This window comes from Telopea speciosissima, chromosome 6 (genome assembly GCF_018873765.1).
Source record: "Telopea speciosissima isolate NSW1024214 ecotype Mountain lineage chromosome 6, Tspe_v1, whole genome shotgun sequence".
Lineage (NCBI taxonomy): Eukaryota > Viridiplantae > Streptophyta > Magnoliopsida > Proteales > Proteaceae > Telopea > Telopea speciosissima.
In genome coordinates, this window is record NC_057921.1 from 59838423 (window position 1) to 59854111 (window position 15689).

The following is a 15689-nucleotide window of genomic DNA, read 5'->3' on the forward strand; positions in this document are numbered from 1 at the left end:
GATTTGTAAAAGTATCTCATATCGAATTTATTCAGTACGATTTGGTATAGATAATTCGGTACAAAATCGGTTTTGGTATTCGGTCCATGGACACTACATAAGAAAAAATTCTAGACACCAATACATTAAACTCAAAGATCATCCCCAACTATAGCCCAGCCCAAGAATAAATGTCCATAGATCAAGCCCAGACCATCCTGGATGGGCTTAACCCCTGACGAGCGTAACAAACCTTATAAATCTAAAATGGGCTAGGTTGGTCCAGTAGGCAATACATAAGGTTCTTAAACAGTACGGTTCGGTTCATGGTGTTAGAGCCTAGAGGTAGAATATTTTTATTTAATATATAAATAAAAACTTAATCGGTTTAAATGGTTAAAACCAAAAGCGAACTGTTTATTAAACGGTCTCATTTTAAACCAAAATGAACCATTTCTTAAATAGTTTTACGGTTCTAATGTAAATGGTTCAGTTCGGTTCAATTCCATTTCAGTAAACAGTTTCTTGGTTTTGACACCCTTAACAATATATTTATCTAAGCTAAGAAGATATCTTTACAAAAGTTACTTTACTTTTAGGAGAAGGTTTTTCTTTACCATATCAACCTAGGGTTCACAAACCCCTATAGGATTTTAGTATGTACTCGAAAATACCCTCCTCTGCGCATCTGATGCCCGCGGTGAATGGACCGTGGCTTAAGGCAAACTCGATCCTTACTTTTATGTGAGATGCTTCCCTCCTACTATTTTAGCCTAAAATTAGATAGTCACATTAAAAAAAAAAAAACAAAAGCTTATTTTTATACATGTGAGGCCAGTTTGGGGCTCAGTTGCAACCAAAACCTCAACCCTAACACAGCCTGCATTGACACAGTGATTGGCACTTCTCAGAACTAAACCAGCTCACAAGTTCAAAACTCCAGCCCAGCCCGTGTAGAAATGGGCTGGGCCTGATCGAACTCGTGTCTGCCGGTTCGCCTTTTCCAAGTTGGAACCCTACTCGTTCATAGGGTTCTACTCAGTGCAACAATAACACCGTGAAAAAGGTATCTGTGAAATATATCCTGCCTTAGGACTGTCGGATTAGCATCAATCTCCGTGGTCAAATAGAAAATCAAGTTAAAGTCCTAAACAGGTGGAGCACCGTTAAAACTATTTTAGATTTGAAAATAAGATTCTAATCAAGCGTCTTATGGAGGAATATATAGCCTGTACGTCCTGGATTAGATGTATTATATTCCGATCCTCATGTACCTTCGACGTATTTAGGCTTTCAGCAAGTAGGGTTTCTGAAGAGTGACAGGAAGGAGCGGAAGGGGAGGAAAGCGGCAGCCATGGTTCTCAAGTATGTTTCTCTCTCTGCTTTAATCCTTATAGTTTGATTGTGTCTCGTGGAGTTTTCTATTTGTGGTAACTTATTTTCTGTTCTGCTTTAATCGTTATCTTTTGATTGTGTTTCGTGGAGTTATCTATGTGTTAAACCGGGATTTGTTCGTGCTTATGTTTCAATTGTTACGGTTTCTGTCAAAACTTCGTGAGCTTGATATTGCCATTCTGTGTTTGATGAGTTAATCGTCCATATTTGCTGGTTTTGGTTAAAAAGTTTGATATAGATATCCATTAGACTCTTCATTCGGTCGTATGGTTCACTAAACTTTGAAAATCATGATCGATCGATTCAAGGTTTATTTTCAAATTTTAACCGGATTAGACTCTGGTTTACCTAAGCATATTATACCCAAATTTGATGTATAGTACAACCCCATTGTTAAGGATATCTATTTGTTCTGTTTTTAAGCCAGATTTTATAGATCTGGAACTTCCTACTGAAGATACGAGCACTTTGGCCCTCTAGTTCAAAGTATGAATCCATTTGAATGGTTGAATATAGAGAGGATCCCCATGTTCAAGTAACAAACAGTAGGAGCTACCAAAAGAAACATTATTTGAGAGCTGCCAATTTATTTAGGAAAAGGAACAAAGCAAAAAGTACAGGGAGATATCGAGGCTTGAAGAATGGATTAAAACTAAGTCTGAGATTGTACAACCAAAATATAATAGCAGCAGTAACTGTTAATAATTCTAAAGATGAGTTCTTGCTCATGATATTGCATTCCAAACGTGAGATACTACGTTTTTTTATTTATTTTTTATATTTATTTCAAAAGTTTAATTCTGAGGAGAATGAAACATACATTTGACATCTGGCCGTGCTCTCTATAGCCAAATTTTTTATTCAACACTGAATGATTGCATTTCAGGACTGAGCTCTGCCGCTTCAGCGGTGCCAAGATATACCCTGGCAAGGGTATCAGATTTGTTCGTTCTGATTCACAGGTGAGTCTTTGCTATAAATTTTTAGCTGCTTTAGTTTCAGAGTACGTCTAACCTGTCGCATGTACTGCATTTCTATGTGGGGTGATTAGTTGTTAGTTCTCAGCTTTTCTTTCTTTTGACTGATATCTGTCATTGCATTTAGGTTTTCCTCTTTGCAAATTCGAAGTGCAAGAGGTATTTCCACAATAGACTGAAGCCTTCGAAGCTAACATGGACAGCCATGTATAGGAAGCAGCATAAGAAGGTAAACATTGTTGTCATCACGGTCATCTTTATGTTCTTATTGCTGCAAATGTTTTTTAATTTATATTTGTGTGCTATGCTTGATCAATGATTAAATTAATCTGATTTTTTTCTATCTCTCTTAGGACATTGCTGCTGAGCAAGTAAAGAAAAGACGTCGTGCTACCAAGAAGCCTTATTCAAGGTCGATTGTTGGTGCTACCTTGGAGGTGATCCAAAAGAAAAGAACAGAGAAGGCAGAAGTCCGAGATGCTGCCAGGGAAGCTGCTCTACGGTATGCTCTCCCTCTTCAGTGCTTTCAAAGTTGGCTTTCTTGTAATCTCAATGATTTCAAGTGGTCCAAAACTTGTTCTAGCTGTAAACAAGGCCCTCCCTTGAAGTACTATGTGTTACCTAATTGCTTCACTGAATACTTTGCATTCTGCAGTGAAATTAAGGAGCGGATAAAAAAAACTAAGGATGAGAAGAAGGCGAAGAAAGCAGAGGTGACTAAAACACAAAAAGCACAGACCAAGGGTAACTTACCCAAGGGTGCTGCGCCAAAGGGTGCCAAACTTGGAGGTGGTGGAAAGCGCTGATTTGCCAGCTATTGCCCTTTGAAGCAGACACCAGATAGGTTGTTTTTCCATTCTGGAGATTTTGTATGGTTTGACTTAGATGTCCAAAACTCTGTTGGAGAGATATCCCTATAATTTTTCAAGTGCAGTAGCTTTTTAATCTTTGATAAAAATTTTGACTGTTTGTGGAATATGTTGGTATTTTGATTCTGAAAAACTATATCCTTTCAGTTTGATGGATGACTGAAGCTTCACATAATGATTAACTTAGATTGGATTCCCCTAAATTGGGGGGGGGGGGGGTGTGGGGTGGTAAACAATAGCTGGGATTCGGAATGTTTTGTAAGAAGAATGCATCATCTATTATTTTTGTGGTAATGCCTTGGGATTGAAAGATCTCTTGTCCACTAAATGCTTAACTAGGGATACGGAACAACCAACAAAAATCCTCCTCCGTACTACAGGGTGTTCGGTACATGGCTCAGGATTGTTTCCAGGGAGCCCAGTGCCCAGGGTACTGCCAGAAGGCATTCAGTGGTTGAGCTGTGCTGCACACATCTCGGCTCATGCCTAGGGATGTGTGCGGCACAGCCCAACGGCTGGCCGCACCCTGGGTGTGCTGGGTTCCTTGGAGACGAGCAAAATTTGCAGTGCACATCCTTTGGCACAGTAGAGGTCATGTGGGCCATGTGGCCTTTGCTGTGTCTCAGGATGTGCACCACACACCTTGCAGTACGGCAGAGGATCCAGCCTCATGGAACCAACATTGACAGGCAAGTACATTCATCTGCATAGTTATTTTAACTTGACTATATATCAAGGCAACTGGGGCTTTCACCGCCTATATTGGGTCTTAATGTTTTGTAAGAATGCGTCATCTATTATTTTTGTGGTAATGCCTTGTGATTGAAAGATCTCTTGTCCACTAAATGCTAACTAGGGATATTGAACAACATTAACATGCAAGTACATTCATCTGCATATTTATTTTTACTTGACTATGTATCAAGGCCACTGGGTCCATCACCTCCCATATTGAGGCTGAAATCCTGTATCTACCAGTTCAACGCAGTGCCCTGTTTCATGATGGAGGTCTCTAATTTTATGAATCTTAAGCCATCCATTATCAAGTACAGCTTGAGAAAAAAAGAGTTAATTAACTTGTGTCACCTTTTTTTTTTTTCTTTTCATGAAACACAGATTTAATTCCCAAGCATAGAAATGTCAGAATAGCAACCTAAGAAAGAGTCAGTATTTGTTTAATCTGGTCCTGTTGGCCAAAAGGTGAGCTGTTCTAACTACTTCTCTAGGAGTTTTAATTACAGACACAGATCCAAAAGTCTTAATAATGGAAGAGATGGTAAATAAAAGATGAAAAAGTTGTCATGGCCATTTGTTAGAGGTATCCTATTTCTGCCATGGTTCCATGTTCGTCGAATCTGTCCAAATGGTTAAGCACTTGATCCCTCTGGGCATTGCTTTTCTGAGTCCTTGTTCGATTGCCATTCCTTCTGTCTCATCTGCTGAATCTACTAGATCATAGTTAAAAGAGAAGATAAGGTTCTCATTATCAATAACACAATAGAAGCCCATCCGCCTTCCTTTGAGTTGGTATTGAAACTTCCATCTGTAATTAAGAATGATTGGCCTTTGGAGTCACAAGACATGTGCAAAAAAACCAGGTCAGGTATAGGTGGTGAAGGCAATCCAACGATTAAAAAGATAAAGCACTCGAATAGGGATTTGGTTCAGCTTCCTCATGGAAAACACGGTTTCTTTCAGTCCATATAAAATACAAAATAATAGAACTACATTCTAAAAAATGAAGAGCAAAGCTTTTGTGAAAGTCACCACTGTACAAAGTAGAAAATAATTCAGAGAAAGAATTAACCGAAAGAGAAGAAATTCTAAAGCCCAAAGGGTTGGCAAACAAAATCTACCTTGAAAACTCAGAGTCAAAGAAGAGGTGCCACAGTGATTCCTCCGTATTGTTTGCAAAGAACACAAGTGGTTTGAATCGGGAAGCATTTATTAATGAGAGTTTTAAGTGAGGATCCCATTGTGACAGCATTTCCAAAGAAAAATTTTGAACTTTGGGTACAGCGTTAACTTCCATGCTATTCCAAGGGAAGGAGTTAGGAGAATGGTTAGGAATGGGATTATTGGAGGATTGTTTTAAAAGACAAGAAACAACCACTTTGGTGGAAAAAGTCCCAGTTTTAGAAAAGGGACAAAAGATTTCATCCGTAGTGTAAGGAGGAGATAGCTTCACCTTAAGAATTGCCTTAGAAGTATTGAAAGGAAAAATAGAAGAGATGAGAGGGACATTCCAGTCGCCATTAGAACTTAAGAGATCAGACACCCTAGAATACAAAGATGGGGATGGAAGGGGGGGGGGGGTTGGGGTTGGGGAATGACAAAGGATTAAAGGAAGGTAAGGATGGAATCCATGGGTCTGTCCAAATGTGCTCCGAAGGACCATTCTCAATTCTCCATCAAAGAAGATTTTTAGAAGTGGGTAAAATATTCAGAATTCCCCTCCAAAATTCAGAACAAGTTCGACACCTAAGGGCCTTGAGTAGAGATGAAGAAGAAGAAAAGTACTCCGCTTTCAAAACTTGAACCCATAGGGAAGAAGGGTTTTTTAAGATTTTCCAGCACAGATTTAATAAGAGTGCTGAATTGTTAGTAGCACTAGAACGGAAACCAAGACCTCCACTGGATTTGAGTAAGCAAAGAGTTTTCCTGGCAATTGTGTGAATTTTTTTTTGGAAGATGGGTGTCCCCACAAAAAATTCCTTTTTTTTTAAAAAAAAAAAGTTATCCATCTTGTGTCACTTTATCCTTCGTAGTTTATCTTATGCTTAAATTTGTTAATAGACCTCTAATTGTGGACGGGTATATATTGCATATTTGTTTATTGATTTCTAATGTAAGTGATAAAGCTAATTACTTCAAAAATTAGAAATTAGAATTGAGAAGAATAAGCTAAGGTTTCCATAAATGTGTGAATTTTTCATCAAAAGACTCTTAAGTATCACTAATAAAGATTTACCAAAAAAAAAAGTATCACTAATAAAGAAAGAAAGAAAGAAAGAGAAAGAAAAAAAGGGATGGTTATGGTCACAACCTTAAGTGTAATTAAGGTTTTCAGTACCACGCTACACCGCAGAAATATGAGTGCCAATATTTTTCATTAAAGAATTTATAAAAAGTGAAGAAAGAAACCCTTCACCAATGGTGATTGGACTCTCGTTTATTATTGATTTATTGGTGGTACTCACTCCCTATCACTCTCTAGGGATGTGTACGGTATAGCCCAACGGTTGGCATCACCTTGGACATGCTGGGTTCCCTGGAGACGAGCTAAATTCTGTACTACAATGATTGAAAGTACTCTTCTGCATGCTTATCAAATTGTAGTATGTAGCAGATATAAGAATAAGGAAGAAAGTTTTCCTTCGAAAGAGACATTGGGGTGGGTTTGTACTCAAAGTTCCCCTTCTGCCTTTGAATTTAAATAAATGCCAATCTATATCCACAATGTTAATCTTGTGTTAAGGCATTAGGTCAAAGTGACCTGTATGGAGTTTTTGGGCCAAGGGTTAATCTAATCCCATTAATTAATGATTAAACACCAACCTTTTTTTTTTTTTGGGGCCCAAAATCAGATTGACCAGTTAGTAAATGGTCCAGTGCCTGGCCTAGACTGATTATTATTTGATTGTTCTCGGTGTTTGATTGTAGTCGACAAACACTCGACCAGGACGGACCAACATTGATAACCGACTGTATATAGCTTATTTACACTCCGATTAACGTGAGTCCGATTATTGATCGATAATAGAGTAAATAGAAACGTGTTCATGCCTGACCTATGAAACCTGATTTACTAATGGTAGATAACCTTTCTACACAATTCCCACACCATCGAGATGGGTCCTTAAATTGGGGGAAATCAATTGAACCCGATCCAAACCGATTGACACCCCGGTCTTGGAGGTCTAATTTGGCAGCAATCTAAGGTGGGTTTAGAAATCCACGCCGCTTGTGAGGATTGTAAGGTGGGGTGGGGTGGGGATAGTGCAGACGTGGAGTAGCTTGGAAGTAAGTTTAACAGAACCACTCTAACCGTGGGGAAACCAACTCTCTACCAACCCTACACCGTGATGGGCCCAAAAGTGGAGTTGAACGCCTGAAAATCTCATGGATCCATGGATGGTATGACAATATTCGTTCTATTTACTGGCGGCTTGAGGAAAGGCCCAGGCCCACCAAACACGCAAAACACACGTAACACACGGTTTCACTGGGACCCACTCTCACCAACCACACACTTTTCAATTTCTCCACTTGGGTGAGTTGTAAGTTTTAACGGTTGGAGTTGGTCCCACTGTTTGTTTATACATGTTTTTACCGAAATGCCCTTCAGAATGTTAGAATGATCCCGACTGGGTAGGTTAACAGTAAAGACTAGTTTTTTGATAAAAGTATAGCCTAAGGCAGCGTTTGGCACCCATTCTTGGAATGCATTTTAAGTCAATTTTACATTTTCCAATGATAAAAGTAATTGTTTTTAACGTCCGAGAATGCGAAATCAACACAGCCTAAAGTTGATGTTAATTGAAAATATAATAGGGATCTTAGAACACACAATTATGATATAGTACTTTAAATTTGATGTATTTATTGACTGGCATGACAGATGAGTGCACAAGTAATGGAATGTACGTGTGTAACCATATGAGAAAAGGGTTCCATTTATATTATAGAAGAGGATAAAAGTCTTCTTTACCTTTGCTTTGCGGAGAGACTGTTTCTGACTCAAATCAGTGACAATAGAACGACATATGAAATTAACTAAGGCCCCGGGTTTTTATTCGTCAGAAGTAAGTTAAGAGAACAACGAAGGGAGTATGGTGGGCATCCAAAATTGGGGGAGTAATAATAACTCCAGATTGGAGAGTATTTCACCCGTGGTGATGCTGATGAAGGAAAACTTTTGCCATCAAGTAATAATAATCAGGTGTGTCTGTTAATTTGAATTCCTTCCGTGTAAAAAGTTAATATATAACAACATAACATGGACCCATTAGAATCTCTTCAATTTTGGGATCTGATTCTTTGGTTGGATTAGAAAATATTATTTTTGATCTCTAAGGCTCTGTTGGTTGCAAAGAGAATTAAAGGAAAGGAAAGTGAAATTTTCATACTTAAAAAAAGAATTTTTTTAATCATTACCTCATGTGACACCATATGACAATGTATCTAACTCCAAATCGTTCCATATTTGGTTATTAAATTTCACTTTACTTTTCATCTATTTCCCTTTGGTTTAAAATGTAAAATAAATATTACATGTAAAATGTATCTTTATTAGATATGGTAAGAAATTTTAGTAGTTTATACAATCACATGGGGTAATGATTACAAAAATTTCATTTTTAGGTTTGAAAATTTTCCCTTCCCTTCCCTTCTCTTTAATTCCCCTTGCAACCAAACGGAACATAAGGTAGGGAATTAGTACTAACCCAGAGTTTAATCATAAGGTTGCATCACCATTGGTGAAGAGACTCTCTCTCTCTCTCTCTCTCACAACATAGGTGAAGGAAAACTTAATCCGTATCACATACTTATTGGAAGGTGATTTTCTTGCATTTCCCATATCATGTGCTATCAAAATAGTTTACTTGTAATTCTAAACATAGAATTTGATAACACAATTCACACCCCACCTTAAACTCAAACTAGAAGTTTGAAAAGGATGAAGAGAAACTATAATTCCCAGTTAACCCCACCACATTTTCATATTGTCAGTTTGAAAAGGAGATTTAACATAGTATGGTCAAAAGCCCAAAAAATGTTCATTAACAGATGATTTTAGAACTCAAACCAACAAGTCAAATCAGTTCACTTTCCTTGGTTTTGAACTTTCTAAGAGACCCCCTCCCCTCTCTGTCCTTGGTCCTTCATTGTGATAGCCAAATCAGTTCGCTTCCCTTCGTTGTGAAGTGTCTATGAACTCTCTTTTTCCTTACCTAGGCTCAAGGTTCAAAAACCCAAACCGGAATTGAAATCGGGTTTAGGGTTTAGGATTGGATTGGAATCGACTAGAAATGATTCAGAAGTTGTTGCATGGAATCCACCAGAAACACGTGGAACCCTAGAAAAGCTATTTAGAAAAATCGATTTAAATCATAGGAGATCTCCGATTCCGATTTAAATCGGCCAATTTGTTATTTTAATTGCTAGTGAAAAAAATTGTGATTTAATCCTTAATATAAGCCCATTTTCCACCTTATTTGAGATTTTTTTTTCAAAAAAAAAACAATCTTAACCATCCCTACTCATCATCATTGGTGAAATTTGTTATAACGTGCCATCCACAACCCATGTTTGAATTGATTTTTTAAGTTCATTGTCATGTCATTATCTAAAACTAAACCCAAACTAAAAAGGGTATGTTAGTCATTAAATAAATTAATCTTTTCCCTGCTCCATTTCTTTTTCCTTTTTGGAGGAAGAATTATTAATTGGAAAAATAAAGTTTGACTCGGCTATAAGTAGGGTTTAAAAAATAAAAATAAAAATGAAATCTAATCAGTAGTCACCAAGACTCATCCAAATTTAAGAAATGACTAAATAAGGTCCAAGTTTTATTGACTTTAGGGTTTTCTCACGAGTCTAATATTTTTTTATTGGGTCATATATTATTTATAGACTATAAGTTTGAGGCAAGAGATCATTATTTGATCGTGTAAGCCCCTGCACCAATATGGGGGCCTTTGGCCGACTAATTCCCCCAAGGTTCATGCACGACCCCGCAACACACACGAATCGGGAGATACTAGGACCCCCATGTTCACCAGGGAGTTTCCTCTCAAGTAGGTGACCCCAAGGAGGGGAGGCGGAGTCAAACTCAGGACCTTCAGCTTCCTTAGACCTCATCTCTTACCAACTAAGCTGTCCCTTGGGGTTGATAACTGCTCATGTTCTCATACAAGAACCATTCTTGCATGCCTAAGAGTGCATAGATAGAATCTACTCATTCTCTTGGATTCCATTTGTGTTGTACAAGAACTTGAGGTGGACTCACATTTTTGTGCACCCCTTGTATCTAAGGGCAACATAACCAAGTAATGTTATTTTTTATTTTTGCATTCTATCAAAAAATAAAAATGTTCTTTTTTCCAAATAGGAAAAGAGGAAATATGGGTGAACGAAATGACCATTCTACCCTCAGTGGTCGATTCCCATGTGCACACTCCCATTACCATTGGCCCAACCGCTGGTGCAGTGGCCAACCGATAATAAGCGAACGCGGCAACGCGGGGATATACAATAACCGCGACGGTTGGCCCGGGAGAACTCGAAGGAATCTCTCTCTCTCTCGCTATCTCTCTTCGCGTTATATTTCAGTGATGAAGGGTTTCATCTCCACCGACTCTCCCTTACAAGCCACTTCACCTGTTCTCCGTGTCTGCAGTGCAGACACAACTCCTCTCTTAAGGCAAAGCCAAAGGCAAACTTTGTTTATTTTTACTTTATTATTTCGTTTTTGTTTGTTGTTATAGTTTTCCTGAGATATATCCATAGGAGGACAGTAGCGATCGGGAGGTAGTGAAGAGTTTGAGACGAACTATTGTGGACAACACATGGCGGGCGAAGATCTGGAGAGCAGAGGTGCTAAGAACAGGGGAAATGGCTACCCTTCTTCATACTACTCGTCTTCTTATTACCAAGATACTTCAGAGAAGCAATGGACTTCATGGTTGATTCCTGCGTTTGTGGTGGCCAACGTTGTTATGTTCATATTGACCATGTATTTCAACAATTGCCCCAAGAACATTACTAGTTCTCAAGGACACTGCGTGGCCGGGGGTCTCCGTAGATTTTCCTTTCAGCCTCTTCGAGAGAATCCCCTATTTGGACCCTCTTCCTCAACGTAATTGTTCTTTCAATATCTTTTTGTTAGTTTCTCTTAATTCTTATTTTGACATTTTATTTCTCTCTCTTTGGATGGGCAAAAATAATTCGTTAGTGATTCAGTCTATTGCGTAAAATTTGGGTATTTCGGTCTGCGCAGCTTTCGGGCTTTTCAATTGGTACACAGGAAATTTTGTGCGTTTCATTTGCAGAGATGGGTTAGTTTTAATTCTTCGACGAAAATTTTCTATGGTTATGGGATCTTCTTGTTACTACCACGGGGCATTCATATGAGATGGTTCTTTGGTTCTTTGCCCTTATTATGGTCTGGGGAAATTCTTTAGGCTGTTTTCACTTGGACATTAATATTTCCTATAGAAAACCAATAGGGGTGCAGTTAAATTCGGAAAAAAATTGCTTTTTTTGGAGGTGCTCAGAATGTTTTTCAAATGTGAATGGAAGTCTACCAATATAGGTTGTTGGTGGAGGCTTCTCATATAATTTGCTTAGATAAATGTTTGGTGAAAGCATACTGTACTTCTATTTAGGATCTGATGAAGCATCAACCTGAAACTCTGATTTTTATCATGTCAGAGTGTGTCTGTGGTTTTGCTCGCACACTCAGCTTTGAGTTAGAAAATGTTGATCAAATTCTGTTCTTATCTTATTTCTACATCTTTACTTTGTGATAGGGTATTTAGATGTAATAACCTGATGCTTTTAACCAGCTTCTTCAAAATGCACTTAAAGCATCTAGGGAGTAGAGTTTGACATCTTGTGATTTCTTCTTGCACCTCTGCTTAGATAGTTTTAGCCTGTATGAATGATGAACATAGTCTAGACTTTTTCAAGTTAAGGTAGAAAAAAAAAAATTCTTACACATATACAAGCTTATAAGCTTGTGTTACTTTTCAATGACCGAGTCACTTGTGCTACTTGTGGGAATGCGTTATTATTTTCTTTTTTCTGGGTTTTGGACTTCCTTACCTTGTAATTTTTTTAGCCTTGATGGTGTTGTGGAGGCACCTCATTAGCCTAGGGTAGTTGAGTGGTAGTACAAAAAGAAATTCCATGAAATTGATATTCTTTATTGATGAAGTGGATTATCCCTGGTACCTAGAAAATTAAATCAAAAGGCAACACTGATCTTTAGGTTTTACCTACTTTGTCAGGTTGGAGAAGTTGGGAGCTCTTGATTGGAACAAAGTGGTCCACGGGCATCAAGGATGGAGACTTATCTCTTGTATCTGGTTGCATGCAGGTGTCATTCATCTGCTTGCAAACATGTTCAGTTTGCTCTTCATTGGGATCCGTCTTGAACAGCAATTTGGGTTTGGTAAGCTTTGTTATTCCTATTGCTTTGCTCATTTGAATTGATGGGAGATGAAAGTGATCCCTACTTCAAGTTGAGTCTGGTTTCCGTTATTTTTGATTATCTTCTTTCTTATTACTTCTACTGTTGGCATTGTTTAACATTTGAGTGAAATAGATAAGTGAGAGGTTGGATTAGGTGGTCTTTTCATTGTCACTCTTCTTGTTTCTGCTGTTATTATGAAACCTCTAGCAAAGTTGATCTAGACTTAGTTGCCTATGTTTTTTCTTATATCCTGTGATGTCAGCCAATTTTGAATTCCTTAGTCTGTCATCTTAAGCAATCTCCCTGTGAATGTAGTTGGTTTTCTGTCTGGGTCTTTTCTCTGCATTTGCTTTGTCCTAATATCCCTCTGACCAAGCTTTAGCACTTGCCTTTGGTATGATTTTCCAGTACGAATTGGGGTTATCTACCTCGTGTCTGGATTTGGAGGGAGTGTTCTCTCTTGCCTTTTCATAAGAAGTAACATCTCTGTTGGTGCCTCTGGTGCGCTGTTTGGACTTCTTGGAGCCATGCTTTCAGAACTTATTTCAAACTGGACTATTTATTCCAATAAGGTGAGAGATTTCCAAGCATGTTTCACAAATAGTTTTATTGATGTCATATATGTTGGCTCCCATATTGAATTTACCTATGATAGAGATATAGACAATCCAGGAATCTCTGTTGTTGCAGCTAAAATGGCTGCCTCAAAGGGTTCCATGTGTTGGCCATGCCCCCCTATTTTCATGTGGTAAGTTTCTGCCCATGGGCCCCTCCCATGTGGCAAGAGGAAGAAATCTTTTTGTGCATTTCCACAATTGAAACTTTGGCTCTTCTAGAGCTGGCATTGTAAGGTTAAGATCCAATACATGGTGGGTTAGATGGCTGAAAGCGGAAGGGGTTCTAAACAGTCTGTATAGGCCCTGCAGTCTGTATAGGCCCTGTCCTTGTGGCTAAAACAGAGAGGTTATCCAGTGAAGGGGTATAGCCACCAACTGCAGAACCTTTTCCCCATGGAAACATTATATTGGTTTTACACAGAGCTTTTAAGGTTTTTGATGTTGAAAGAACGGCTAATGTCTTCTTCATCTTTTCATTTAAATAGGTTTGTTTTTGCAGTCATTTTAGTTGCTTAGCAGTTGATAATGGATAGTTGTAAATTGGTCATTTTAGTTTCTTAGCAGTTGATAATGAATAGTTGTAAATTGGAACTACCATGATTAATTAAGGTTGTAGCCTCCCATTACAATCCTTTTTTTTTTTTATTATTATTATTTTTTTCTGTTCATGCAGGCTGCAGCATTATTGACACTTGTGATCATCATTGCCATTAACTTAGCTGTTGGAATTCTTCCTCATGTTGATAATTTTGCACACATCGGGGGATTCCTGACAGGCTTCCTCCTTGGCTTTGTTCTGCTGCTCCGACCTCAGTTTGGCTGGGTGGACCGTCATAACCTTCCAGCCAATGTTCCTTCAAAATCCAAACACAAGACATACCAATATGTACTGTGGGTGGTCTCACTGGTTTTGCTGGTTGTCGGGTAAGTTCTACCCATTGAAGTACAAGTAAATCTTTGTTGTTTGCATATATGTATGCCGCGAATTTTAGTAGTTATCCATCACCCCAAGTTTGAAATTCATTGCTATGTTCATCATTACAAGTATAAGATTAACTTTATTTGTTTTGATGTCTAATTTTGCAGTTTCACAGTCGGGTTGGTGATGCTGTTTCAAGGGGTTAATGCATATCAGCGCTGCCACTGGTGTCGCTACCTTAGCTGTGTCCCCACTTCAAGATGGAATTGTGGGAGTAACTGAAAGCCTGTTCTTGCCTTACGTCTTGGCATCTGATTTTTTTATTTTCCCACTCTGTTGCTTTTTGCTATGTTACATGCACATATGGTTTGAAGAATTTGGGTTGCTTTCTTCCCCACCCAACCTCTAGTCATTCTGTCCCTGGACGTTGAACATAGAAGGAGGTTGTATTGCATTAGGTGTTGATTCCTGCTACTCCAGATATGTAAACACGTATAATATAGATGAATAGATGGTTTTTGTATTATTTGACATTTTAATTCAATTGCATTCTTTATTGTTCTTGTTCTCAACTTCAGAGTTCATTTTCTACTGTCGGTCTTATCCATTTATTTTTACCCTAAGATGCACACCTCTTGAGCGAGGTCTGGGGATTGAATACACGTGTAATTAACTGGTCAGTTTTAGTCTAACACGAATAGGATGTACCCAGTGCACGAGACTCCCGCTACTGCGAGTTTTGAGGAGGGTCATAAACTCGATGTATGCAACGTTACCCCTGCTTTCACAGAGAGGCTGTTTCCAGACTTGAACCGATGACTACTTGGTCACAATGAAGCCAATTAAATAATCGTATGTACATACTCAACTAAAATCCAACTGATTAAGACGGACTTATGATCAATGAATTAATCATTGTATTCCAAAATATGGCCGAAGATAACCTAACCAGTCAGTCAATCAATCCTTGCCTAATACCAGTTTGATCAAAACTAATTATGGAATGAGACCAACTGACAGATTATGTATATGCCTTTTAGAAGCCTTAAAATAATTCAAAAAGAATCATACCCGGTGGGACTCGAACCCACAATCGCCTGATTAGAAGTCAGACGCCTTATCCATTAGGCCACGGGTACTTGTGCATTAGATGGTTATCAGTTTTTGTTAGAAAAAGCTTCTCTTAGCCCTCTCTATCTTTATCTCTTTCTTTCTCACATGAATTGTCCTCACTGCCCTTTAATGTATGATACTGCGTCTAGTGCACATCCAACAGATGGGCTAGCACGATTCACATTGGGATGTGTGCTGGTATGTGGATCATGCCAACCCATTCATTGGATGTGCGTGTCCCACGCTGGAGAGGAGCTACGTCCCTCAACCAAAGCATCGTGTGCATGGACCAATAAAATTTAATTTTTTGGGTGAAAAAAGAATCTTTTTATCCAAGATTATTTGACATTTTAATTCGATTCCTAGAGGCTAGAATAGTAACTAAAGAATCTCTTCATCAAGGTGATTTGATACTTTGATTGGATTTTTAGACTAGTAAATGGCATCATTAATTCCCGCTCATATCGTAGATGTTCAAAATATCTTTCTATCCAGTCCAGACAAAGATTTAGACCTTGTGGATTAATTAGAGCTTCTCTTTTCAATTTCTCTATGGGTGAAAGAAAACTTAGATCTTTTTTTCCCCTTTCATGAGTAAAGAATTCTCGATAGAAAACAACA

The 15689-nt window shown here is 38.4% G+C and overlaps 2 protein-coding genes and 1 non-coding gene across 3 annotated transcripts; 2 read left to right on the top strand and 1 right to left on the bottom strand.

The window, feature by feature from the left end:
• Positions 1–1239: 1239 nt before the first annotated feature.
• Positions 1240–3302, top strand: LOC122666234 (60S ribosomal protein L24-like). The gene is made up of 5 exons (XM_043862389.1): positions 1240–1344; positions 2261–2336; positions 2479–2580; positions 2705–2853; positions 3007–3302. Exons 1-5 carry the CDS (start codon positions 1334–1336, stop codon positions 3155–3157), a joined length of 489 nt encoding a protein of 162 aa, XP_043718324.1. The 5' UTR covers positions 1240–1333; the 3' UTR covers positions 3158–3302.
• A 7211-nt stretch (positions 3303–10513) lies between these two features.
• Positions 10514–14524, top strand: LOC122664301 (RHOMBOID-like protein 2). The gene is made up of 5 exons (XM_043860061.1): positions 10514–11081; positions 12235–12398; positions 12828–12991; positions 13710–13960; positions 14123–14524. The coding sequence occupies exons 1-5, from the start codon at positions 10792–10794 to the stop codon at positions 14235–14237; spliced, it is 984 nt and encodes a 327-aa protein (XP_043715996.1). The 5' UTR covers positions 10514–10791; the 3' UTR covers positions 14238–14524.
• Positions 14525–15021: 497 nt separating this feature from the next.
• Positions 15022–15094, bottom strand: TRNAR-UCU. Its single transcript has one exon. It is a non-coding gene; the product is annotated as a tRNA-Arg (tRNA).
• Between the last annotated feature and the right edge of the window lie 595 nt (positions 15095–15689).